Below are 24,495 nucleotides of genomic sequence, written 5' to 3'. Positions count from 1 at the left end.
TCTTCTTCTTCTTCTTCTTCTTTTCTTTTCTTTTCTTTTTCTTCTTCTTCTTCTTCTTCTTCTTCTTCTTCTTCTTCTTCTTCTTCTTCTTCTTCTTCTTCTTCTTCTTCTTCTTCTTCTTCTTCAGGCCGCAAACAACTTCACGGCTGCCACCCGAAGTCCCTGGAGTTGGGGACTGGCTTCAGTAGACTGCTAGTCTCTGGCACAGTTATTTTGGGGGTCGTGGGCTGAAAAGTTTGGGAACCCCTGTAGTGCAGACCGTCTGTCGTCTATGCCAAAAACTGGACGTGTGTGTGAGGAGCTCCACGGATTGCTCCATTTGGACCTGGGTACGGGCACGTCACTGTACCCAGGAAGAAAAAGACAAATCTCCGACGAGGCGTTCCGGGGCGGTTTGTGACTCTGCAGACCGTTTACATGCAGGAAAAGCTTCATAACACACAAGGGGACGGGTACTAACCGGAAAAGCATGACCTTTAAAATCCGTCCTCAACAGACGGGGTTTGGGGTTTGCTTGAAACTCGGGCTTTTATTTTGAAAAGCTTTGAAATCAGTATCGAGCGCTCTCATTGGCTCCTCTGTCAGCCAATGAAGAAAGCCCTTGTACGCATGCCCTGCTTTCTCCATGTGAGAAGTGCTACATGCTAAAGAATCATCATGGTAAGTTTAAAAAGCCTAACTCTAACATCTTATCACGTATTTTATTATCTTTGTTTGGAAACTCGCATTAGCATTCGAGCTAACGATAGCTGTAACGTAGTTTATAATACATTTGCGCGTGATACAGTATCTTTATTCAATGTAAACATCACAGTCTGTTCCACAGTTTATATCCTTTTATGTTTATGACGATATTTAGTTATTTTATAGTTGCATAGCTTCCTTAGCTAACTTAATAAACTATGTTTTTCTTTCTGTATGGAAATTGCTCTTTTTGGGACTGACACTGCATTTAGAAATCCTAATAATTACAATAACCTTTATTTTAAACCCAAATATCTTCTGAAACATGAATAATCCGACTCTATTCTTGTGTTCGGCATTAACACTACTCCGCTTCACCAGGCAGCACTTTGTTAACATTGAAATGGGTGACTTATCATTAAGGACATGGTTGACCTTATTTCATTGTGAGTTTCAACATGTAGTCATGGTGTCATGATACACATCATTATATATTGATTTCTGACTAGGACTGCACAATTTGGATTCAATACATCATTGAGATTATTTTGGAATGATATTCTAATCGCAATATGATTCACGATAATTGAGCGATTGATCATTTTTGCATCGTTTTTAATATCTTTGAAATGTATTTAAAATCAATCATCATCGTGTGTTTTTAGGATCTTCAACACACACATATATTTAGTTAAGTCTCTAGATGAGAATATGATTGTTTTTCATTTTTAATTCCGTTTAACAAATAATGCACCTTCTGTGATTTGAATACCAATGTTGTATCTAATGTGCAGCCCTATTTCTGACAATTCAACGTATACTGAAAATGTCAAATGACACGTTATCACTCATTTTTAGCCATGGACGTGTACTTATTTGCCTTCATTTTTCTCCTATTATAACTAATGTGTTCTTTTTTTCCCTCTATATTAAATAAAGGGATTCTAATTATATAGTCAAAATTACATTTGTGTATTTGAGTATTTGGTGTCATATTGTTCCAGCTTCGCCGAGAAGTGAGACAGCGTCGAGAGTACCTGTACAGGAAGGCCCAGGAGGACCGGCTCCGAACCATCGAGGAGAAGAAGCAGAAGCTCAAGGGAGCACTTGAAGGTGGGAATCGGGCAGGAGCATCGGTTCCATCGTCCCCGACCAAGCACCCATCCTGGTTTAACACGAGCTGTCCTTGTCCTTTGCAGAAAATCGTCTCCTCCCAACTGAAGTACGCAAAGATGCCCTGGAGCTGCAGAAACTACTGGAGTACGACGATGAAGGAGCAGAAGGTTTGTGTTATTATTCCCTCTTCTTATGAGCAGCGTCCTATTTCATGGATCAGTGTAGCCTTCAGTGTATTCATTGCTTTTGATTGGCTCTTGTCTGTGCAGGTGTCAGCTCACACATGGATGATGAGTATAAATGGGCCGGAGTGGAAGATCCTAAAATCCTGGTGACCACCTCCAGAGACCCCAGCTCCAGACTCAAAATGTTCTCCAAGGTAAGGCCACTCTCTCTGGGATGAATTGCTCTGAGATCGTTAGAACGCGGATGGGCTTGGAGATTGTGATTGTCAGCCTTTATTTGATGGGTCTCATCAAACATTACCATTCCACCCCATTAGTATATGTACAAACATACATACAGCCTGTGGTGGTGAAGTACTACATGCTGTCATTCACATGAGGGGTACTGAATACAGCAGCTCAAAACATGTATTAACTCAAGTACTCTAAAGGTATCAGAAGAGTAGATTTACACATACGAGGAATTTGCTTTGGTGTTAATGGTGCATTCAAAGACACAGAAAGAAGAATACGTAGCAAAACATAATACTATTATAAAAGCTATTTAAAAAAACTATTTTAAGATTATTCTTAAACATTATAATAAAGACAATATTTACACAAATATAATTACTTGAGAAACTGAGTACAGTAAAATATGACAAATACTGTATTCAAAGTGGAGAGCTGTGCAGATTCAAAAATAGATAACATGTTGTGCAGGATTTACAATATTAAAAAGAACAAGATATTTTTGAGTGTGCACCTTGATACAAATGTCCAATAATTCCACTGATGATCAGAGAACATTGGGAATCTAATCCGCTGTAGTGGTTCCTCTGATGTTTATGAGCTCTTCCCTAGAGCGGAGTAAGAAAAGAGCAGAGATCAATTTGTGCTTAACGTCAATTGTTCCAGGAGATAAAGCTGATGTTTCCTGGAGCCCAGCGCATGAACAGAGGAAACCACGAGATGAACGCACTGGTCGGCGCCTGCAAAGCCAACAACGTCACTGACCTCGTCATCATACACGAAACCAGAGGAAACCCAGGTACGCACGTTACCTCGGTCTCATGTTGGGGACATGTGATTGGTCCCTCTGGCTTTGAACAGGAGTCTCCTCCTACAGGAAGCAGCCCAAATAAAGCCACAATTAGCCACTTGTTGGCAACCACCGGTATTATGACACATAGAAGCTTCAAACATTTATCAGTGAATTATTTACTGACATATTTCGTAGAACAAAAGGTGAACATCTCTTAAGCCAGCGTTAACCAAATACCTTATTTTTAATCAAGAGGCATCTGATTAAAAACTTGTTCGAAAAAACGTTAATTTTGAAACCAGAAGTGTTAAAATGCTAACTTGTTCCTGGGTTTTAGCCTCATGACTTTATTTTATATTACACACTAACTCTAAGCAGGTTTTGGATATGAAGTGTGTTTTTAAATTGGAAAATGAAAATAACTCGCTGAAAAAGTCAGTACGAGCAAGACAAAGGACCAGCTGCCAATCCTTTCAACTAACTGAATTATAATGAAACAGCTCCATATATGGAAAGAAAGTAAGTATTAAATCTTAGGAACAACATTTTGCTTTCCTATGGAGAACTTTTACTAACGTGGTCTCTCACCGTCACAGTTGTCTATGACCTGTGCCTCAGATCACATGACCCTGTGTTCATTGTAGGCTGTAACTGTATTTTTAGACTCTGTAATAGACTATTGAGCTTCTCTACACAATTTCTGTCAAAGTGCTGCTGTGACAAAATATTTTCCCAACTTGGGATAAATAAAGTTGATATCTTAAAAAATCCAGGTAAAACAGGTTTCTATTATGTTGTGACTTACTTCCAGACGCCCTGGTGGTGTGCCACTTGCCTTTTGGACCCACGGCATACTTCACCCTGTACAACGTGGTCATGAGGCACGATGTTCCCGACATCGGCACCATGTCTGAGGCCTACCCCCACCTCATCTTCAACAACTTCTCCTCCCGCCTCGGCACCAGGGTGAGAGATGGACCATCGTACACATGCCAGAGATATTCTCCTTCAAAATGTATTCCGTTACAAATACTAGTAACATGTAAAAGAGAATTAATGATCAGTAAACTAATCTGAATTTCACAACAAAAGATTACCTGATTACTTCCCGTTATTTTCAGATGACTTCAATAGATTCAAATGCAAAGGCTTTATTGTACAGTAGCTACAGCTTAGACATGGCAATGAAAGTCCCGAGCTCCTCCAACAATGCAACATGATTATAAATAAGACATAAAACAATAAACCACATTTAAAAATAGAAATAGTGCAAGACAGACTTGGAATCGAGGGCCGATTTACTGTGAGGGAATACAGTTACCTTTTTTGTATTCTGATTACGTAATCACGTAACATGTAATCTGTTGCTCCCCATCCTGACCTTCCCCACTTGTCACTAAGTATGTGTGTTCACGCAGGTATCAAATATCCTCAAGTATCTCTTCCCGGTGCCAAAGGAGGACAGTAGGCGGGTCATCACGTTCTCCAACCAAGAGGACTTCATCTCTTTCAGGTCAGTCAGTGTGAAATAGTCCTTGCATCCCGGCCTTAGAGCCGCCCAAGACCATTCTGATTGGTTTAGAGAAGCTGGTTTTAAAATAGCCAGTGTTTCTATCGCTACTCCAGAATGATAACATGAGGAGCCAAAACGCTGAGACAGCACAGCTAACTCTATGATTCAAATTTCGAGGGCTTTATTATCAAATGCACAATAGAAGCAAGAGAAGTTTGGGCAATGAACATTTTCAGTACAAACCTCCTCCTGCAAGATAAGATAAAAACAGAATGTCAAATGAAATACTGTACAGTAGAATCAACTTAAATGTTACTGTCATTTGAGATGTAAGTTTGAATGAATTGTAAAGTTAGAGTTATGTTGACATGTACGAGTATCTTTTATTGTATACATCTGTATTTGATCTGTTTTATGTGTAATTGTGATAGGCATTATGAAATGTTTGTATGTGTGTACCTGCCCAGGGACTGCAGAGGGAAATGAGCTTTTAGCTTTAATCTGGTATATATTAGATCTCTTCCATTTGTTCCAGATGTATGTATTGTTATGCATGGTCCTTGTTACATATATAAGACCAATAATAATACAAAAGTTAGCCTTAATCAAGGTAAACAGTGCTAAGAGTTCTACCTTTTTCTATTTTTTGTATTATAGACATCACACCTACAAGAAAACAGACCACAAGAACGTGGTGCTGACTGAAGTCGGACCCAGGTTTGAAATGAAATGTAAGTATGTGTAGATGGATAAAAGAGACTTGTCATCCAGTCCACGCATTGATTTAGGAGCTTTTAGCCTAGCTGAGCCCAGACTGGGAGCAGGAGCACACGTGCAGTCCAATAGTCAAAGAAATCAGGTCCTATATATTTTCCTAGCCACTTCTCCTTGACCTCGATGAGAAATCAAATGTGGTTAAGGAAAAAGGATGAGGAGAATACATCAGGAATTAGGAGTAGACTTTGCACTGAGCAACGTATTTATGATCCACCAGCGAAGGTTATTGATGTGCATCTGCTGTGGTGAAACTACAATATCCATAGAAAAACTACAAAGAGCGCATCTGTATACTTAAATCTAGATATTGTGTGTTCATGGGGGCCTTTTGATTTAAACTTGGTCAACAGTGAAAAATATAACTTCATTCACATACTATACAGAGATGCTGCATGAGAACAATGTGATTTTGGAACATTGAACAATGTAAATCTATTCTAGTAGACCTCAACAATGGAATTATGATCAGTAGAAATGGCCATGACACCTTTAACACCTGTTCTTTTTGCAGTGTATATGATCAAACTGGGCACCCTGGAGAACGAGAGTACGGCGGATGTGGAATGGCGTCACCATGCATACACACACACATCCAAGAAGAGGAGGTTCCTCAGTGTGCAATAAAAATAGTAATAAAGCAAACTGTTGTACAAAACTGTGCTTTCTGGACTATGTTTTATACCATTCTTAAAATATGGTGTTTTTTAAATGACAAGTGAGTTTATTTGACCAAATATAGAGAGTTTCACACAGTCAAACTGCATCGTATTCATCAAGACTAAGTCATTTTCAAAACCAAATTCAAAATGTTATTATAACTGTTGTACTATTTTAAAAATAAAATGTGTATCTTTACATTTATGCTGGCTCAGTGGTGTGAGTTGTTTTGTCCAAAGTGGGGAAAATAAAATGTTCTTACCTATCCATATTTGTATGGATAACTTTGCAAGTCTACTTTTATATAGCTTTTCACTGAAATATAAATATAAATGTAGTTCATTTACATAAATCACTGAAAGTCAATACTGCCATTATTGATCTCCAAAGGGAAAATACAGCTGCTGCCGGACATTCTTTTAAAATGAAGTTAGTGATCAAGAACAAACATCTGTGCGATTGAGGCACATGACAGATGTTATGATAAGAAGAGCCTGCTGCAGCTTTGCGCGCTCCCGTGAGTGTATGCAGTTCTCAGCGGGCACGCAGATCTTTGCACAACAGCTCCTTTCGTCTGCGCAGGCGCAAATAGGACATTTCCGGGTACTGCATGTCATATAAATACGCTGGTGTGTCCTGCACGTTCGTCGGTACAATAATCAAAACCAATGATTCCTATATGTCCAGTAGTGTCCTTCACCTATGGTGAGTATTGTTTAAGCTGGTGGTTTTGTTTGCAAGCTAGAGAGGTGTAGTGTCAAGTATCTTAATAAACAAATAAGCATGTGTATGAGTTTTAATGACGTTAATGGACAGTCCTTGGGCCGCTCGGTCGAGCCCGCTGCTAACTGTTAGCTTAGCATAATACTGTATGTCTGTTCTCCGCAGTGCCGGGCCGGCTAGGTGAAGATGCCAAAATGGCTACCGGCAATTACTTTGGATTTACCCATGGCGCTGCCGCCCAGTACAGGTAAGGGAACATGAGTCATTGCCCTCTTTACCGTAACCACATGCTTTTTTGCTCAAAGGTGAGCTGCGTTAGTGTGTTGTGCGGCGGTATGGTCCCTACTACCACCATTGTTCAGGCTGGGGGAGGGGGCGGTTATCTCTGCTGCAGCCGCATCAGACGGGGCTTGACTGCGGTGATGGAGAAGATACATATGATTGAATAAGCCCACTGTCAATACATCAATTTGTTTATCAGACGCAAAACTACAAAAAATACGTCTATAGTGTTATTAGGAATAAAGTACTAAAGTCATTTATAATCCCCCACCTTGAATGTACGCACTGACATGTATTTTGCTCGATAACCCTCCGTTGCGGCAAAAGGTGAGCAGACTGAACTCATTTGACTAGAACCATTCTAGTTGAAATGAACAAGGAGGGTGTGTCTGTTGCGCCAGTGTTATTGCAGGGCCAACCCTTGTGTCTATGGTCTTAACACTGGCTAAAAAAGAGGTTTACGGGACGTGTGTTCTGCCCACAGTATATTGATCCTTTCATGATCAAGCCAACAGTTATGAAAAGGCATACAGGCACCTGGGACTACATCACTGTGTGTACACCATATATTCTCTTAATGTAAACTGTAAATCTTTGCACCCTTCTAAAATTAAACCGCTCCCCCAATTTTAAATGCATATTTTATTTGTTTTTGAATACTTGTATTTAGTTGTTTTTTGTATTACTATTTTTAAGTTCTGCCCCAAAACGGCAACAAAAATGCCTTGAATTATTAAAAACCGACAATAAACCAAACTCCGATTCTGCTCTGAAGCGTGAGGTTATGCTAGAAAACAAAACAACCAACCATGTGTGAAGGAAAACAGGTTTAAAGCTTTTTGAAATTCCTCCTCCTCCTCTTCTTTTGGCTTAATGGCTGGATACAACCGTTACTTTATAAGGTGATAACAGCTACCTACTTTACTGATGTTGTACCTGGGTTATTTTATATGATCCGGTAAACACAACATCTTCCTTTTCTTTCCTCTGTCTCTTTCAACCACTTTTGACAATACGTGATTAAATGGCGCCGCAATACGTGTAATTTTGTCAAGGCTGTGTGTTTACAGATTATTTTAAAACGGGTTCTAATGCAGCTCAGCCAATCACTATTAAGGACCAGGACAGTCAATTGTGTAACGTTAATTTTAAAACCACTACCACAATAGGAGTGAACTGCCAGCTAACCTTTTACATTTCTCTCCCGTGTTGCCCTGCCAGTCAGCAGCCAACTGCCGGGGTAGCCTACACACACCCCACCACAGTGGCCAGTTACACCGTTCATCAGGCTCCGGTGGCGGCCCACACCGTGGCGGCGGCCTATGCTCCCTCTGCAGCCACAGTGGCTGTAGCTAGGCCAGCGCCGGTCTCCGTGGCAGCGGCTACTGCTGCAGCTTATGGAGGATACCAGCCAGCCCATACTGCCGCAGACTACGGCTACCCTCAGCGCCAGCAGGATGTCCCGCCACCACCTCCGCCCGTCACCTCACAAAACTACCAGGTACGTCACAAGTTCTTTTTTATTTCAAGGCATCTACACGGGCCAGACCAGATGTAAAAAACACCAGTGTAAAATTAAGTTAACAAAGTATGTCTTCATCTCATTGTGTATATATATATATATATATATATATATATATATATTTATACAGCATTCAATAACAATTAATTAATTGATATTCAAATAATAAAAAATACATTTGTCTATTGATCAATTAATTAATTAATTTATCACCTCATTTAAAATAGATACATTTATACATGCAGTCTATGATCAACTCAAATACAAAAAAATATTTCCAAGGCAATTTAAAAAATACAATGCTTTTCCTTAAATCACAAATAGTTGTTATCATTGTGTAAACTGACCCATGTACCCCTGACTATCTTTGCCATTTGAATGTAGTTTTTTGGCTGTTTTTCCTTTTGCTTTCACATTTCTGTAACGTGACACTTTGGGTCTTTGACTGTTGAAACAATGCCCCCACGCGCTGTTTGTGGTTCACAGAGAAGTTCTGTTGTGCCCTTCAAATGGAATCTTCAATAGGGATGGGTACTGAGCCCCGGGGCTGAATTATTAAAGACCGTGGTACCGTTAAGCTCCGACGTTATCGGTCTTTTTATCGGTACTGGAGACATGTAAAAAATATGTCATATGTATTATTGCTACACAAACATTATATTACAGTTTTAGTGTCGCCAACTCCGTTTCTAACATGCAAAAAGACTGCAAAATGCGTCTATGATTATTTGTTGTATTTTCGATCTTTCCAATCCAGACGAGAGATCTCTCGCCCCCGCCTGCTTGCGAGGGGGCGGAGCAGTTACACACACGCGGCTGCTACATGCAGCAACACACACACACACACACACGGAGGAGAGAACGCGCTCCGAGGTGTGGTTAAACTTTACCCGTCTCGATGCTCGTTGCCTAAAGTGCAATAAGAGTTTAGCATGTAAGGGCGGTAACACGAGCAATTTGTCTAAACATTTAGCAAAAGTGCTCCACATTCAGACGGAGGAATGCACCGGGTTCGACCGTCTTTCTAGTAGCTCTGTAGCCCCGTCCACGAGTAACGTTTCCACGTCAGGTGTTATGTAGGGCTGCAACAAACGAATAATTTGATAATCGACTATTTGGACTATTAATGTATGCCTTGCACAATTTCTCAAACGCTCTTATTTAGCCATCAACTTTTAGATGTAGCTTGAGGTTGTTTTAGGCATGTGGAAACTAACAATGAAGACAATACAGATGAATACTTGATTCAAAAATACATGTATTATTAAATTAACTAAACAAATTGTGAACAAAATTAACATTGCTTTTTATTTAAATTAAATAAATAATATTTCACATCAAAAGAAACAACAATGTTTTAACAAATCGTATTAAATAATGTGATGACAGAACTGTGAACAGAATAGCTGAAACTTTAACTAAATAAATAACTCAGTTACCTCTAATCATTAACCCATGTTTGTATAACTGAGTTAACTCCGTGTGCTGCTAGCATACATAACACCTGACGTGGAAAAGTTACTCGTGGATGGGGCTACAGAGCTGCTAGAAAGACAGTCGAACCCGGTACATTCCTCCGTCTGCATGCGGTGCACTTTTGCTAAATGTTTAGACAAATTGCTCGTGCTTACATGCTAAACTCTTATTGCACTTATGGTAACAAGTATTCTCCACATCGAGACGGGTAAAGTTTAACCACACCTCGGAGCGCGTTCTCTCCGCCATCCCTGCCGTGTGTTGCATGCATCGGCGTAATTTCCACTGGGACATGTCCCCCCCCCATTTTTCTAAATCCCGTTTGTGTCCCCCCCCACTTTTCAAATGTGTTTATTGTTATTTTTTTACTCAAGCGCTCATCGTCACGGAGCGTCTGTGTGTGTGTGTGGCACGAGCGCATTTTGTATGTGAGAGAGACACAGAGAGTTACAGGGGTTGTTGTTAGCATCTGGTGCTAGCTCGGAGCTAACGGAGATTAGTAGCTGTTTCAACAATAAGGAGAGGGAGAGTCCTCTCCTGTGGGACTGAGAGGCTGAGATAATGTCAGCTGAGGTAAAGGACTCGCTGAGCGATTAGATTGTGAACTTTAGTCCAAGTTATCTCAGTGGGTCTCAAACGGTTTGGTCATCTATGTCAGTGGTTCCCAAACTTTTTGTGCCCAAGGCACACCAAAGGACAAGTAAAAATCTCAAGGCACACCAGTGTGCCGCGGCACACCGTTTGGGAACCACTGCTCTATGTAAACAAATATTTCCTTCTATTTAATATAGTTGTTCAAAATAAGTTAAATCATTCCAATGTCCAGTAAAAAATGTAACACACAGTTTGAAAGGGGAGTCATTAGTAAAATATGCATAAATAAAAAGAATGCAGACTAGGTAAGATAAAGATAGGAGAGAGGAGTATATAAAAAATGTGTTATTGGTTGTGAGCATATTCTAATGGTTTTTGGAGTATTGAAATATATATATACAGTTCTGTTTCTTTGATAATGTCTTCTGGCCAATAAAGATAACGGCGTGGTGTTGTTGCAGGAAGTCCCGACGGAGAATACTTTTGCTGTAGTACAGGGGTGCACATAACTGGTACGCAGGTTATGTGCGTAATCTGAAATGCGTACCGTCACTTGTGTCACAAAGCGCATTTGCGTACCGACGTACTTGTGAAGCTTTTCCAGAAGGCGGTTAGATCACCGGACGACAGAGTCGGTCTCCGTGTGCACAGACAGGGCTGCTGTTAACGTCGGTCTGTACAACGGAATTGTGCCAAAACTACGCCAACCGGCTGCGGAGGGAGACTCCCCCCCCTTCACTGGAGAACTGCGCTAAAACAGCTGATCACAACGTTCACGCTCTGTGGTCACGAAGTACTCCACTAGCCCCCCCCCGTCCCCGTCGACTTTCCTGAAGTACTCCCCTGTTGATAGAAATCAACACGTAATGAATTAAGACCCCACGGTTTGATGATTGATAGGTGTGTTGGCTGTCTTTCATTTTGACACACAGAAAAATGTTATAATAAACATAGATACTGTATGTTAAATGGATATATCTGCCTTCTTTCATTTATCTTTCCATTCCCACAACAATATACATAAAGAAATGGCATATTTTGGACATAGTTAGAATGGTGATTAATCATGATTAATAAATTTTTAAGCTGTGATTAATCTGATTAAAAATGTTAATCGTTTGACAGCCGTAAAATAAACGTGTACCAATGACTGAGCCTCTTTACAGTAAGTGATGGCAGACCTGCCTTTGCATACAGGGTACAGTGATGTGTAAGTGCTTTAGAATTTGTGACAAATCTCAGTGCACTGTGATACACAGCATCTAACTTGTTCAGGCAATAGGCAGGTGCATTCATATAGATCAAATCACCATAGTCCAGCACAGGTAAAAAGGTCACAGAGCCTGTTCCTGGCCTCAAGCGAGAAACAGGACTTGTTTCTGAAAAAGAAACCTAGCCTAACTCTCAGCTTTTTAAGCAGGTTATTGACATGAAGTTTAAAAGTAAGACAATCATCAAGCCAGATACCAAGGTATTTATAACTGGTAACCACTTCAAGTACTTGTCCTTGCATAGTAACAATATCTAAAACAGGCTCTGGTGTATTTTTAGCTTTAGAAAAGAGCATTACCTTGGTTTTCTCAACATTTTAAAGAAGCTTTAGTTCAGAGAGCTGAGTCTGAATAATGTTAAAAACAGCCTGTAATTTAACACCAGCCTCCTTAATGGAGGGACCTGCACAGTACATCACGGTATCGTCCGCATACAAATGTAAAGTAGCTTCATTCACATTTTCACCTAAACTATTGATGTATATGGAGAATAAAAGTGGACCTAAAACATAACCTTGAGGAACACCATTAGCAATGTTTAACCACTCAGAAGACAGCCCATCAAAGTGAACACATTGGGACCTTTCAGAGAGGTAGTTCACAAACCACCCCACTGCATGGCTGGATATGCCTATACTGACCAGCCTCTGCTTTAAGATGCGATGATCGACGGTATCAAACGCTTTGGACAGGTCAATAAATAGAGCTGCACAACTCTGCTTATTATCTAAAATACTCGCCACATCATTCACCACTTTCATTGTGGCAGTGATGGTGCTGTGTTGCTTTCTGAAGCCTGACTGATGTTTAGACAGGATATCATTTGTACATAAAAACTCCTTTACCTGCTCACTCACTAGGCGTTCGAGCACCTTCGCCAGAACTGACAATTTAGAGATTGGCCTATAGTTATTTAAAATAGTGGCCTCCCCTCCTTTTTAGTAAAGGCAAGACATAAGTTGACTTCCATACTTTTGGAATTGCATTTGTGTTGAGGGAGAGGTTAAAAAGAGTAGTGAGAGGAAGAGCAATAAAATCAGCAGCTATCTTTAAAAAGAAAGGTTCTACGTTGTCCGGGCCAGCCGGTTTCTTAGGATCTAACTTGGTTAAAGCTTCATGAACAACATCAACAGTAAAAGGAGTAAAACTGAAAGGGTTTTCCAGACCACATTGTTCAGAGTCACGGATTGGGGTGTTCACAGAAGCAGAGTTAGAAACAGAATCAAATAGAGAACCACAGGACACAAAATGCTTATTAAAGCAATTTAACATAGTGGCCCTGTCCGATATAGAGCCAGATGCTGTGGTAAGGCATGGAGGTAGCTCATTACGGATCTCACCGGTGGATATCGATTTTATGGCTTTCCAAAATTTCCTAGGATTATTTGGGTTTTCTGTGGTTACTGACAAATAGTACTTCGACTTAGCACTTTTGATATGTGAAGTGAAGCTATTTCTTAGCTGCCTAAAACGTAGCCATTCTACCTCTGAGCCTGATTTCCTAGCCTTTGCCCAGGCCTTGTTTCTCTCATGAAGGAGACTGGACAGTTCAGCAGAAAACCAAGGATTGTCTCGTCCCTTTACTCTAAATTTACGCAGTGGTGCATGTCTATCAATGATCTCCATAAAAATAAGACCATGCAGTCTCAACATCAGCACACAGATCGATTTTTCCCCAATCAAACCCAAACAGATCATGAACAAAACCCTTTTCCGCAAAATGTTTTATGTCTCTCTTAATAATAATACAAGGTTTAACCTTTTTGGACCTTAGCAAATACTCCCACAGATGAGTATTTATAGGGAACATTAGTTAAAATGAGATCAATTAGGGAGGATTTATTAGGGGACTTAATGTTAGGGCGAGTAGGACTGTCAACAATCTGAGTAACATTTAAGGAGATACAAAGGTTTTTAAAATCCTCTGACACTGCAGTTAACCAGTCCCAGTTAAAATCTCCAAGTAGCACTATTTCCTTGTAGTCTAGCTGCGATAAAAGATTTGCTAGCGAAGACAAGGAGTCCTTGACAGCTAAGGGGGGTCTGTAACAGCCCACCACCATGACCTGTTGACCCTTTGCCACTTCTATATTTAAGGCTAAAAATTAAAATTGCTTACTGATAGATTTGGAAACTAATGTGGATACACTGAACTTATTCTTAACATAAATGGCAACGCCACCACCTTTATTAGGCCGGTCGGAACGATACACATTAAAACCATTTAAGGCAATGGCAGAGGCCAAAATAGATTTGTTTAGCCATGTTTCTGATAAAACAATGACGTCAGCGTCAGTCGAGCTCGCCAAGATACGGACAAAATCTAGTTTACCTAACAGACTGCGCACATTCAAGTGGATGAAACCCAACCAAGACCTAGCTTTAAAATCAGCAGGAGTAGCGATCTGACTACTACTACTGGGCGGACCAGGGTTAGGATGTACATTTCCTGACAGTAATAGCAACAAATAAAACAGGCATCTTTTCCTCTTAATCGACATACATACATTGTCATCTACTTTAGAAACACCGGAAAAGTCTGTGAGAGTGTGATTTGAGCTTAAGAAGCAGTTAGTTAGTTTTGTTCACAATTTTGTTTGGTTGGTTTACCTTATTTTGTTCTCCAAAATAACCGATAAGAGTACCGTTAAAAGACCGGACCGATAAGCGGTATCGATAAAAGTAGTAGTACCGTTAAAACCTTAACGATACCCATCCCTAATCTTCAATGGTATGAACATTATTTAAACATGTAGAGCTTTCTATAAAGTCCAGCCAAACAGGATGAAATACTACCATTGTGAGAATATATGATTCTTCCCTCTCATCGTATTGAAAGTTATTGTGGAATATATGATGCACGCCTAACTGAATCGAGCATTACTAGAAAAAGATTATTGGCATTTGCAGAGTGGTTACATTGCATGCCATATAACATGTCACAGGTTTAAGCAGAAGACTGCAACATGAGAACAAAACGGAACAATAGTGACTCTGAATGCACTGGATTTGCCCTGGGTAATCATCATATGTTAAACTGTGCAAAAATAAAATAATGCATTTTGTCAAATTGAGTACATTTCTGGTTGGGCATATGTGCAAAATGTTTGTTGCCCCACCTAAAAGCTTGACTGCACCCGTTTTCCAAGCTCCCAATGTATCTCTTTTAATTCAACTACCCTGCAAACAAATACAAGTTTGGTACAACATGTTTGGTGAACACAAATGCATCGGTGGCCATTTAAGGTTTGCTGTCTTCTATGTGGACAGGGAGAGCCCAAAATTGAGCCAACAACCCTGTAACTCTTCTTTACCGTTTTCCTTCGCAGGACACCTATTCCTATGTCCGGTCCACAGCTCCTGCTGTGACTTATGACAGCAAGCAGTACTACCAGCAGGCCACTGCTACAGCGGCCGTCGCTGCTGCACAGTCTCAACCCAGCATGGCAGAGTCCTACTACCAGACAGGTTTGCTTAATGCACACTCTACACACTCTGAATTAGACTTTTACGCATTTCAAATACCGTTGGCTCATTTGACCTGATTTACAAATGTTGTGTTGGACCCATTAATATGCAACTGTAGCCTAGTTCCTTTTTAGTGTAGTGATTCGCCACAGATTTCCACTTATTAAATTGAATAGGTGGCTCTCTTCTTGTGTCCCCTCTCGCATGGACAATAATCAACTCACCGTCAGGGTTTCCGCTAGGATTTTTTCTCGCCGGTCAAATGTCCGGGCAGAATTTATTTTACCGGACACATTTGAAACTTACCGGTCATATTTCAATAATAATAATAAGAGTTGTGTAGCAGAGTTTCCGTTAGCAGGTCATTACCGGACTATGAGCAGATATGCTGATGTTTAAAACTCAGTTCACGGGGCTCATTTTTATATTGCTTCAGTCTATAATCGTAACAGATCGAACAATTCAGATTCATTTTTCAATAAATGATACAACATCATTATTACATTCAAACAAACTACTTGTAGTAGATGAAGTACATTATTCAAAAGTTTACATTAACTTTGAATAATAACACGGGAGAAACGGATCCTCTCTTTTCCCCTCTCCCTCCCTCTCTCTCCTGACAGCCCGTCAGTTTCTCAAGCAGCTAAACAGAGGGCGGGGCTTCAGGTGATTATGCAGAGCTGCTTGTCTCGGTCTGACTCAGCAGCTGATCTGATCTCTCTCTCGTGTCTGGTTATACTTCACTCGCGTTTATGTCCATATCGATCAGATCCAGCTCTCCTGATCGTTCTTTATAGAGAGCACCGATCAAACTATTAACAGTGAATATCGACCGATAATGACCGGCGGCCGATCTATCGGAGCATCCCTAATTATTACCAGACATTTTGACCGGCAGGTTTTGAATTTACCGGTTTTTAATACATTTTACCAGCTAAAAACCGGTAATTACCGGCTAACGGAAACCCTGCTCACCGTGTAATCAGATTTCCTTACATTCATTGTGTTTTTTTAAATCCCTTTTGAGCTACCCTTCTGCTGTTCTGTGTTGAAAATAAGAGGGTGGAAAATACCCATATGGCCCTTTTTTTAATGTCCATTCCTGTTAGTAGATACAAAAAAAATTAACATTTAAAGAATTATAACTTGTCTGTCTGAAACATTGAAAGCCTCCCCAGTTCTGGTATTTGCGCTTACAGTAAGCTATACAGCTCACCAAGCATGGTCAAGCTAACAGATGACGACATTCAGCCAAAACTGGTCAAGGGCAAATCTCGTTCTTAATAGTTTCTGCTCCCAATGTTTGATGATGTACATGTAACAAGTTAAGTTCACGGTATCCTTTCAACATTTCGCTGCACATAAACTGAAAAGTTTTTTGTATAATATTTGTGTTTTTCTAGCCCCCAAAGTAGGATATAGCCAGGGGGTTACATCATACACCCAGAGCCAGCAGTCTCGACAGGTGACCGTGATAAAGCCAGCGGCTCCCAATCCAGCCTCCTCCACCTTCTCCATCTACCCTGTGACCTCCACTGTCCAGCCTGGGGCTGGTGGCGCCTCCGTGGTCCCTTCCTACTCCCAGAGCCCAACCTACAGCACAAACGCTGTCACCTATTCTGGTAAGCTTTCAACGTTGTTCTAAAGGCTTTGCACAATCGGTAATCGATTCACTTTACAAACACAATAAATAACTATTTTAAAAGACACATTTTCTTTAGAGAGATTTCGGTACATTTTTAACAATTCTCAAGTAGTAAAATAACTTTGATAACAAATGGTATTAACTTGGTATTGCTGCAACAAATTATGTCAAGCAGCATGGGATCTGTACTACGAAGCAGGATTAGCGGTTAGCGAGGTAACTTCAGGGTTAACTCTGAGTTTTCGGTCCTCCGACGCTGGTTCACTTTTTACAGGGGTAGATCTCCATGGTAACTTATGCTGAACACCTAACCTGCTCCGGAGGTTATGTTCCAGATAAGAGATCAACTCAGTGAAAGCACCGCCTGCTGACCAATCAGAGCTCAGTGTGCGGAATTGAAAGCTATCAAGTCATATTACAGGATAAAGGAAATACAGTTTAAACTGCCGTTGCAGGAAAGACGCTGACGTGTCGCACTTATCATTCATACGAATCATTCGATTCGAGTCGGACTCGAGTGCCGATTTTCGGGACTCGTGACTCGACTCGGACTCGCGCACGGATTGACGCAACTCGGACTTGGACTCGTGAATTCTCGCGGACGATGACTTGGACTCGGACTCGTGAATTCCCCCCCCCCCCCCCCCCCCTCCACAATGACTCGGACTCGACTTGTACATTGACGCTCCGACTTGGACTCGGACTCGTGAATTGTCCCCCCCACGATGACTCGGACTCGACTTGTACATTGACGCTCCGACTCGGACTCAAGCAAGTTTTCTCTGAAAAGTCTGATGTCCTCTATCCTGGCTTGTGCACCTGTGAGGCGAGTTCACGTACTGGCCCCTGCTGTTCCAGTCTAAACATGTCTAGGACACACCCCGCATCGTGCTGTATGCTTTCACACATTCTGCTTCCACATTGGAAAAGAGCAGCGCAAAATGCTTGTTATGTGGAAACAATATTGAAGAGAAGGCTCCGTAACACATTACTCTAAGGATCGAGATCAGACATATAGGCTGTGTTGAACACGATCATCAGAGTAAGTGATCTAATCAATAAATAAAGATTCAGCCGATAAAGAAAGCACATGGCTACTTAACATGCAGAATGACTTCATTTTGCATGCTAAGTAGCCATGTGCTTTCTGGGGCTTAATCTTTATTAGTAAACTGATTTAACCAGTAAAAGTTCCTTCAAAATAAGAGTCCCGATCTTATTACTATCAAAATAAAAGTGCAAAACGAAAACTTTACCATAGGAAAATATTGGCATACAAATATAATCAATTCTCTAAAAGGTAACTCATTTTAAATATAGTTGGACATATTAAAGGTCATTTACAATAATAATAATAATAATAATAATAATAATAATATTAGTAATAAGCTTTATATGTGTATAGCACCTATTACAAGAATTGTAGCCAAACTCGCTTCACAGTAGTTCAATAGACAGATTAGTATAACATGACAGGAAGACTTGTGACTCGGACTTGACTTGGACTCGAACACAGGTAATGATGACTCGGACTCGACTTGGACACTCCTTGGGTGACTCGGACTTGGACTTGGACTCGGACTCGAACACAGGTAATGATGACTCGGACTCGACTCTGACACTTCTTAGGTGAGTCGGACTCGAACACAGGTAATGACTCGGACTTGACTCGGACACTCCTTGGGTGACTTGGACTCGGACTCGACTACGACTCTCCCTTGGTGACTCGGACTTGGACTCGGACTCGAAGAGTGGTGACTCGAGAGTGACTTGGACTCGTGAATTGGTGACTTGACTACAACACTGTCATCGATCATATAATATATAATATATTTCCTTATAGTGTTGCACGGTGTACCGATACTTGAAAGGTACCGCGATACCCTGCCGTTAAAAACGTTACGATTCCTCCGTTTCATTAGTATCGGTACTTTAAGAATGACGGGGGAAAGTACTCCGGTGAGAAAGCGCTGTTTTAATAAGAGCCGTGTGTGTTCAGCGCTCTGCTTCCACTCCCTGCACTGCAGCCTTGCCTGCAGTCCCTCCCTCTCAAGCACGCTCTAAGCCCCTCCGCTCTCAAGCACGCTCTAAGTCCCTCCCCTCTCTCGTGCACGCGCTAGCTGCCAGAGCATGTGAGAAAACGAGAAGCATGGCTGCAAGTGGGAGTGCAACTGGTGCTGCGCCTCGGCTTGTTGACAAAAAAGACGCCAGAAGCTAAATTTGGAAGTATTTTAGCTATATCTCTGACAGTGAGGGCAAGCCTACGGACACCACGAGGCCGGTCTGTAAGACATTTATTAATTTTATTTAATACGAATTCTTGTCATTTATTTTATTTATTGTTCTCATTGTTTAAAAGTGTGTGTTATGGTTCTGGTGTGAAATAAAGCACAATAATTACATTTAAGACCGTTTCCCTTTTTTTAAGAAAAGTATCGAAAAAGAATCGGAATCGCAATTCTTGACTTGGTATCGAAACCAAAATGTTGGTATTGTGACAACACTATTTCCTTATCTGTGTCAGCTTCTCGAGCCCTATCTGGCCGGGCCATACTGTATGCAGAAGTTTTATTTTAAGCAGCACATGAAGTTGACGAAACACTTGAGTCAAATGTAGGCTGATCCATTCTTGTCTTAGATGGGGGCAGTGATATCTTAAAACTGTTAATGTATGCATTCAAACACTCATTTTTCTTTTTCTTTTTTTATCGGCTGTTCTGTATTCACCTTGCAGCAGCTGCAGCTATGTGGCTTTTATCCTGTATTAAGTGTTTAAGTCATGGATGTTTAAAGTTTAACTTCTTCATATTTGTCTAACATGATAGTTGACTTTTCATTCAGGAAGTATGATGTTGCGCTGTCAGTACGCTTGTCCCTGTTTGTGATTGGTCAAATGTTACTAACCCCGCCCCTTTCACGTGAACGCGTTCTCAGCTGGAGAGAGAAACCCTGGCTTGATTTACCGAGTTGATAACCAGTGTCGTAGGACCGCTTAGCGAGATCTCGTTTGTTAGGGTTAGTTAAGATAACTCAAACATATCCAGGGTCTGTTGAACTGGCTTCATAGTACATGCCACTGGTATCGGTGGGTGTGTTTTTGTTTTTGGAGATGGAAGGTACAATTTGGTTTCTTTTTATTAGAAAAAACATGACCAATGAACACTGAATCTTAACCTATACAATCTGAAGCAATGGTAGGGAAGACAACACCTCCAATCCCCTGATGATTCACAATGCCAACAAACGTTCTTGTGTTTATAAATCTTAATGCATGTATTGTGTGTTTTAATGATGTAGCGATCAAACATTAGCATGCTAATTTGCTAATGTTAAATGTAGAAAATGAAATCACACTCATTTTTTCCATGTAGAAATCCCTATGTTGACAGAGCAGTACATTGGTTTTAAGTGGTCTATCTTTTTTCCAGGAACATCTTACTCAGGCTATGAGGCAGCAGTTTACTCTGCAGCCTCCAACTACTACCAGCAGCAGCAGCAGCAACAGCAGCAGCAGCAGCAGCAGCATCATCAGCAGCAGCAGCAGAAGCAGGCAGTGGCAGCGGTAGCAGCAACAGCAGCATGGCAAGGGAACACTTTCACCAAGAAACCACCCTTTCAGAGCAAGCAGCTTCGACCCAAGCAACCACCCAAACCGCCTCAGATCCACTACTGTGATGTCTGTAAGATCAGCTGTGCCGGCCCTCAGGTGAGTTCAACAGCAGCTAATATCGCATTCAAATCAAGTAGGATTCACATAATACTAGTTATATTTTAGGATCCAGTTTTGATTGTCCAGTGATCTCATCTCATGATGATTCACTTGTAATAATATAAAAGGCCTTTAGGTTTTAAAAGGTGTACATTCAATATGTCCGTGCATCAGCTGTCTGTAATGACCCATTTAGCAAAGTTGAAATACTATCTGTTAACACACATCAGTTAGTAAACTGTGTGTGAGCTGCACATTTGGTAAAAGCCAACATATTAACCTTTTCAGTTTCCTTACAATAGTTGGGTAGAGTTCAAATTAAACATGAATGTCCCAAGCAAGTACTTGTCCACCAGTGGGACTAATGGCTCTGTCTTTCTCCAAATCAGACGTATAAGGAGCATCTTGAGGGCCAGAAGCACAAGAAGAAGGAAGCGGCGCTGAAAGTTTCCCAGAGCAGCACCAGCAGCAGTAGTGGAGGAGGATTATTGGCCCGCAACGCTCAGAACCAGCTCCGCTGTGAGCTGTGTGACGTTTCCTGCACAGGCGCAGACGCCTACGCTGCCCATATCCGTGGAGCCAAACACCAGAAGGTAAGGAAGATTGTTGGACATAATATACACATGTTTTTTAAATCTCAATCTCTACATGTATGGCAGCCATTCCATTCCAATGTCTGTTGAAGTCCAACATTGTCAGTACTTTATAGAATAAAATAATTTAACTCAAACATATATTTATAAATAGTAAACCAGAGAAACTGATAATGCCGCAGGGGTTTCTTAATTTGTGTACCCTGAATCCGTCGAGTGGCGGGATTACACCCATGTTAGATAATAGTAACAGACAACACTGTGGTGCAGCCTCATCTCTTTTGTAAATTGTAATTGAAAAGAGAATTGTGGTAGACCTAATCACAGTTCCAGTTGTTTTACGATAATACTTGAATGGTCAGATCAAGTCTGAAATGTGTAACATCAACATGGACAAATATCAAGACACAATACATGAAAAACAAACCTTGAACATAACGGCACACTCAGTGAGAGAGAACGTGCTCAAAGAGCCTTCAGCGTGCATTTGATCTGGGATTTAGCTCTGTGTTTACTGAGAGGACTGACTGGAGCACAAAGGAGTGCTCACACAGACAGACCACCATTCAGACCTATTGACAGGTGCTAAGTTACTTAGCCTCTTTATTTTTAGACTTGTTGAGATGGAGTTATTCCACAGAGGAGATAAACCAGAAAGAAGACTGCATGTAATACAGAGGAGAAGAAATGTACAAACTAGACTAGAAAGAATGTGATATATGTGTTGCAGTTGCGCTTCTGTGTGTTGGTAATTAAGAAGGATGACTGATATACATTTTTTGTAAAAAAGGGAAATCTTTAGTATAAAAGTATAGTATAAAACATTTCTATTCCCATGCTGACCCCTTATTAGCAGGTTTAGTTCCTGCTGTTTGAGTGTAATACTCTCACACTGTACTTCAAAACCGTGACAACAACTGTGACAAACGGTGATGTCTGACCAAATGAACGGGTTAGCGTTAAAATAAAAAAGTCATACGTTTGTGTGAAATGGTTCGGAATCATCTGTCCACTCTGTTGACACTAAATTCAATGGAAACCTCATTACCATCTGTATTCATAATTTTATTTTGAACAATGTTCTCCAGGTGGTGAAGCTTCATACCAAACTGGGTAAGCCCATTCCCTCCACTGAGCCCAGCATGGTCACTCAGACATCGTCCTCCACCACAGCTGCTCCCAGTAAGACCAACACAGCCACCCTGAGCACCTCCAGCAACAGCAGCTCTCTGTGCGCCGCCGCTCCCACCTACCTGAAACCTGTCAACACCGTCAGCAGCGGGATGGGAGGGGTGAAAAACACCTTGACCAACAACCTTTCTGCTGCCAGCTCCACCTTAGCTGGGAAGAAAGTCAACACCCCCAAGATCAACTTTGTTGGTTAGTAGCTCACAAGCAGCACTACTTTCTTTTTCACCTGGTCATTTCATGAACATCTTGATATGTTTCCCAATGCATGTTCCCCCAGCAATTGTAGAAACATCTCTATTATTTATTTATTTTCTACTACAATTCAAAACACATTTGACTCAGATCTTCCTGACTTTGGTCACAATATTCCTAGCTCTTAGTAGGGCAGGGTGTCAACTAGGCACATACATTTCTTTGGAATGGACCATATACAGATTGAATTATAAAGAGAAACATGTGATTCTCTGTACTAGATTATAGCTTTTAATTATAGTTCATTTGCAGGTCAATTCAAAGAAAGCACAATTACACACAGTACAGAGTAAAAAGTCATTTGTGATTGTAATGCTCTTTTTAAACATACTGTACATGAACAGGACTCTTGGTGTGTAGAAAGGATGAGTGCATGCCAGTACATGAACCTGGCGACCAACTGAACCAGAAATGTTGGTTCCACTTAGTCAAGAGCACTTTCATCAGAAGTATACTTTCCTTTGTGGTAACATGTTGACAGATGAGTCAGCTGTATGATGTGACTCTTGTAACGCTGCTTTATTTGTCAGAAGTAGTTTGTTGGTAGTTCAATCAGGAGAGACGTTGATGTATGAAATACATATTTATTACCTGGGACACATAATATGAATGAAATAACGATTGCCAGAATTGAGACAGGAGAATGTAATGGTGTTTGGCGATTAGGCCCCGGTTTGCAGGATTATCATTCAGGAGGGGGAAGAACCGCTCCGATGAAACCCCCCGGGGTCTAGACACTGGTGGTGGTGATAAGTAGGTGGGACCGGTCTGAAGGGAGAAGGATTAGCTTGGCCCTGTAGGAGACGGGAGGCGAGAGGGGTGGAGGAGGGTTGCGTATTGTCACCTGAAATGACAGCTGACAAGAGGGAAGAGCAGATATAAAGGGATTAGCGGGTGCAACGATAGGCTTGTGAGAATGGAGAGAGGAGTGATTGGTTAGCTGGAGAGTGACGCCCCCGATCACTTAATGAGGGAGGAGAGAGTATTGAAATGACATGTAATATGAATGAAGAGCTTGGTCTTCCTGATTGAACTTGCGCTAAGCTTTCATTAGTTAATTTGTGCTTGCTCAGAAAATGAACCAACATGCACATTCTATGAATGTTTGAGATGAAACGGAAGAGACACTTAAGTGTATATGTGCTCATTAATCTAAGTGTCAGCCTGATGATTAGTGTACATTCCAGGTTGTATGTTCCTGTATTGTACTGTGCTATAATGTGATTTTAAAGTATCTACTTGCTTATTCCTTTAATGGCATTTCTTTAAGGCCCTTTAGTCTATACCAACTGTATCACATCTTTCTTTATGTGCCATGACCAAGGTCAAGCAGTGGAACTGGTTAACAACACTGTGATTTCCTGAAATCAGGTGGAAATAAATTACAGACCACAGCGAAGATGGACGATGCTAAAGTGGAGGCTTCTAAGCCTGCAACGCCCTCTCAAGGTGACTCCAAGACCGAAGATTCTCTGTCGGCCTTGGCCGCCCTACAGAGTGACGTCCAGCCTGTCGGTCATGACTATGTGGAAGAAGTACGTTTTGCCAGACCATATTTTAGGCTACATCCAACTTGCACTTGTGAGTGAGCAGGAAAGCTTTTAAATATTGAGGTAATACATTGAACTCCTTTTTTAGGTCCGGAACGATGAAGGCAAGGTCATCCGCTTCCACTGCAAGCTCTGTGAATGTAGTTTCAACGATCCCAATGCCAAGGAAATGCATCTTAAAGGTCGTCGGCATCGCCTGCAATACAAGGTTTGTGGCTGACGTGTCTTTACACACAGGTAAAACACACTGGTGTTGTCAT

The 24,495-nt window shown here is 41.1% G+C and overlaps 2 protein-coding genes across 3 annotated transcripts in view; both read left to right on the top strand.

The window, feature by feature from the left end:
• The first annotated feature begins 158 nt into the window (after positions 1-158).
• imp4 (IMP U3 small nucleolar ribonucleoprotein 4) lies at positions 159-6,160 on the top strand. The gene is made up of 9 exons (XM_034199236.1): positions 159-660; positions 1,689-1,797; positions 1,884-1,967; positions 2,070-2,179; positions 2,883-3,015; positions 3,821-3,975; positions 4,428-4,522; positions 5,180-5,253; positions 5,811-6,160. The coding sequence occupies exons 1-9, from the start codon at positions 658-660 to the stop codon at positions 5,921-5,923; spliced, it is 876 nt and encodes a 291-aa protein (XP_034055127.1). The 5' UTR covers positions 159-657; the 3' UTR covers positions 5,924-6,160.
• Positions 6,161-6,501: 341 nt separating this feature from the next.
• zfr (zinc finger RNA binding protein) overlaps positions 6,502-24,495 on the top strand; it is a 43,727-nt gene continuing 25,733 nt past the window's right edge. For both annotated transcript variants that reach the window (XR_004567350.1, XM_034199260.1), the window contains exons 1-10: positions 6,502-6,661; positions 6,845-6,926; positions 8,183-8,462; positions 15,154-15,292; positions 16,699-16,917; positions 20,369-20,646; positions 21,039-21,242; positions 22,331-22,622; positions 24,057-24,220; positions 24,324-24,443. Coding sequence is in view for 1 of the 2 variants with exons in the window: in XM_034199260.1 (XP_034055151.1) it covers positions 6,625-6,661; positions 6,845-6,926; positions 8,183-8,462; positions 15,154-15,292; positions 16,699-16,917; positions 20,369-20,646; positions 21,039-21,242; positions 22,331-22,622; positions 24,057-24,220; positions 24,324-24,443 (1,815 nt within the window). In the remaining variant the exon portion in view is untranslated. The remainder of the gene's footprint in view (positions 6,662-6,844; positions 6,927-8,182; positions 8,463-15,153; positions 15,293-16,698; positions 16,918-20,368; positions 20,647-21,038; positions 21,243-22,330; positions 22,623-24,056; positions 24,221-24,323; positions 24,444-24,495) is intronic.

The sequence above is a fragment of the Gymnodraco acuticeps genome, unplaced genomic scaffold, assembly GCF_902827175.1.
Source record: "Gymnodraco acuticeps unplaced genomic scaffold, fGymAcu1.1, whole genome shotgun sequence".
NCBI classification, from domain to species: Eukaryota; Metazoa; Chordata; class Actinopteri; order Perciformes; family Bathydraconidae; genus Gymnodraco; species Gymnodraco acuticeps.
This window is presented reverse-complemented; position numbering and strand designations above follow the sequence as displayed.

Coding starts and splice junctions, on each gene's coding strand:
- imp4 (XM_034199236.1), top strand. Junction 2,180..2,882: donor GACTCAAAATGTTCTCCAAG/GTAAGGCCACTC, acceptor CAATTGTTCCAG/GAGATAAAGCTGATGTTTCC. Junction 5,254..5,810: donor ACCCAGGTTTGAAATGAAAT/GTAAGTATGTGT, acceptor TTCTTTTTGCAG/TGTATATGATCAAACTGGGC.